This window comes from Arachis hypogaea, chromosome 9, assembly GCF_003086295.3.
Source record: "Arachis hypogaea cultivar Tifrunner chromosome 9, arahy.Tifrunner.gnm2.J5K5, whole genome shotgun sequence".
NCBI classification, from domain to species: Eukaryota; Viridiplantae; Streptophyta; class Magnoliopsida; order Fabales; family Fabaceae; genus Arachis; species Arachis hypogaea.
The window spans coordinates 5,704,490-5,707,416 of record NC_092044.1 but is presented as its reverse complement, the minus strand read 5'-3'; the positions used below and the strand labels follow the sequence as shown (position 1 = coordinate 5,707,416).

The 2,927-nt window shown below is 30.1% G+C and overlaps 1 protein-coding gene across 1 annotated transcript; it reads left to right on the top strand.

Moving 5' to 3' along the window:
• Window positions 1–1,050: 1,050 nt before the first annotated feature.
• LOC112708773 (ABC transporter C family member 8-like) lies at window positions 1,051–2,191 on the top strand. Its single transcript, XM_025760707.1, has 4 exons — window positions 1,051–1,237; window positions 1,281–1,412; window positions 1,538–1,752; window positions 1,874–2,191. Exons 1-4 carry the CDS (start codon window positions 1,051–1,053, stop codon window positions 2,189–2,191), a joined length of 852 nt encoding a protein of 283 aa, XP_025616492.1.
• The last annotated feature ends 736 nt before the right edge of the window (window positions 2,192–2,927 follow it).

Genomic DNA, 2,927 nt, shown 5'->3' with positions numbered 1-2,927 from the left:
CGAGATTTTTCTTTCTTTTTTTTTTTTCATTTTCTAAGAGCTAAACTTAAGTCACTTGATTAAAAAAAACGATTAATTGTCATTCAAATTAACCCCATGTTGATATTATGTTTCATATATTTTTTATTATTATTGAATTACTGGTATTATTTTTACTTATCAATTTAAACTTTTAGTACATGTAATTTTATTAAGACAAATAAAAAATATAAAATATATACAAATTCAAAAGAAACTCTTATACAAGGGGTGTTAGAAATATGATTATCTATAGATAAATTAACTAAATTGACTTGGCTTAATTGAAGTCCCAAAATTATTGAACTAAAAAAAAAGAGTATTAAAAATCACCTTGATTTTTTTTTATCACCTTGTCAATTCCCAAGTTATCCTTTATTATCCAAATCTAATAAACAGAACTCTAGTCCAACTGACAGAAGTAGTACAAAACCTGCAATGGAGAAACATCGCCAAAAACAGCAGGAACCAAAAAGGTCAAACGAACGGGTTCTATATCTTTTACTTTGGGCTTAACGCAACCTATTTTAGTAGCATATGTTTAAGAAGAGAGTATATCATGTCCCAAAAAGAGAGAAGAGAATATATTAATTGGGCTAAGCCCAATGATTTGTTCATTTTTGTAATTGAAAACACATCTATCAATTTAGACCAACAACGTCCTAAAAAAAGAATTTAAGAACATCATAAATAACCAAGTTGGGTTGGTCTAATAATTAGCTCATTAGTTCGCTTAAGCAAGTGTTGGGGGTTCGAATCCCGCCTTGTGCATGAAAATCACACTTTATCCTCTAAAATACAAATTTAAAATTTAGAAGATCCAAATTTATCTTAAAATATATAATAAGTTTACTATTAATGAAAAATTTTAAATTTTTTTATTTAATAAATATAAAATAAATATATTAAAAATTTAAATTTTTATATTTTCAAAAAAAACTTTCTCACTTTGTAATCTTAACTGAAAAATTCAAGAGTTTGGTTGGGTCGCTTCGCGCAAAAGAATTTATATGGTTGTCTAAGACACAGATCATGAAGGGTTATGGGTCAATTCTTTATTGGATGGCTCCTACAATTGTTTCTGCTGTTGTTTTCCTAGGATGTGTTCTGTTCCATAGTGCTCCATTGGATGCAGGGACAATTTTCACAGTTCTTGCAACATTGAGGATCATGTCGGAACCAGTTAGGATGATCCCTGAGGCTCTCTTTGTTCTACCTGGTGGGTAGATTTGTCAAGAACTACCTAAAACTTGTGGACACAGATGCATCACTCTTCTTTCATTCTAATGTGACCATGGAATGGTTGACTCTAAGGATTGAAACACTTCAAAACTTGACAGTCTTCACTGCAGCCTTGTTACTTATTCCAGTTCCTATGGATTATGTGTCCCCAGGTAATACTAATATTACATAATAAATAAAACAGTTATCATGGTTTATCATTTCAATAGTTTTCGTTGATCAAAGAGAGTAACTAACAAGCTAATGCTGGATTGATAATGTTGGATGGTACGTGCAGGGCTTGTGGGACTTTCACTTTCTTATGCATTCACATTGACACAAGCACAAATATTTTGGACAAGATGGTTTTGCAACTTATCAAACTATGTTATCTCTATTGAAAGAATCAAACAATTCGTTCACATACCAGCTGAGCCTCCTGCTATTGTGGAGGATAACAAGCCTCCAACTTCATGGCCATGGAAGGGTAGAATTGATCTTCAATCCTTAGAGGTAAAAAAACTAATCCAAAACATATTCATATGTTTATCGAATGTACTTATTCACTAATTCATTTACACTGGTACTATAAAAAATTCAATGCTAATAGCTTGTTTTTCGACATTGATTTCAGATTAGATATCGTCCGAATGCACCAATAGTCCTGAAAGGAATCACTTGCACATTCAAAGAAGGGAGTAGAGTGGGAGTTGTAGGAAGAACAGGAAGTGGAAAAACAACACTTATAAGTGCTCTGTTTCGATTGGTTGAGCCTTCAAGAGGTAACATTATTATTGATGAGATTGACATATGCTCATTGGGGTTGAAGGATTTGAGAACGAAGCTTAGTATTATCCCTCAAGAAGCAACTCTTTTCAAGGGTAGCATTACAACAAACTTCGACCCTTTAGGCCTTTACTTAGATGATGAAATATGGAAGGTGAACAACTAACTCCAAAAGTTCCAAAAATTAGAAAAACATTTTCTCTAAAATTTCTTTCAAAACTACCCTTCTATTAAGGGCTAATTATTTTAATAAAACATGAGGCAAAGAAAAATTACAATTTGATTGCTTCAAGGAATCAAATTGCACATTACAAAAGTTTAGGAAATAAAATTGTAATTTACCTTCCAAAATTTTGGATTTTAGGAACATTACTTTTCATTAAGTAAATGTAAAAAATAAATTATTTTTAACCTGTTTTTTTATTGGTCATGAAATCATGAACACATAGATATATACATCATTTGATATGAAATTATATTAAATATTTTCTATCTTAAAAAGGCATAATTTACTATTCTAATGAACAAATATATACGAGAGTACTCAAAAAAATGAAATTATATTAAATATTTTCTATCTTAAAAAGGCATAATTTACTATTCTAATGAACAAATATATACGAGAGTACTCAAAAAGTACTGTATTTATTCTTAATTATATTCTATATATATTTAAATTATCCATTAATAATAAATATTTTGATAAAAAATTTAATATTTATATAAGTTTCGGAGAAGTATCAACTTAAAAGTAGACAAGCTACCAAGTCTCTTGGACTCACCAGGTCAGTTATCTCCAGGTAAATTTGGACTTCACAGACATAATCCATAAAAGGATGACTACATACAATACTACTAGTATCACTGCTATAATAAGGCTGGATCTGCAATAGTTAAAAATT

What these genes read in the sequence shown, in the direction of transcription:
- LOC112708773 (XM_025760707.1), top strand. Translation starts at nt 1,051, where the DNA reads ATGAAGGGTTATGGGTCAATTCTTTATTGGATGGCTCCTACAATTGTT. An exon ending in GGCTCTCTTTGTTCTACCTG is followed by an intron (nt 1,238 to 1,280) that starts GTGGGTAGATTT and finishes TTGTGGACACAG; the next exon opens with ATGCATCACTCTTCTTTCAT. An exon ending in TATGGATTATGTGTCCCCAG is followed by an intron (nt 1,413 to 1,537) that starts GTAATACTAATA and finishes TGGTACGTGCAG; the next exon opens with GGCTTGTGGGACTTTCACTT.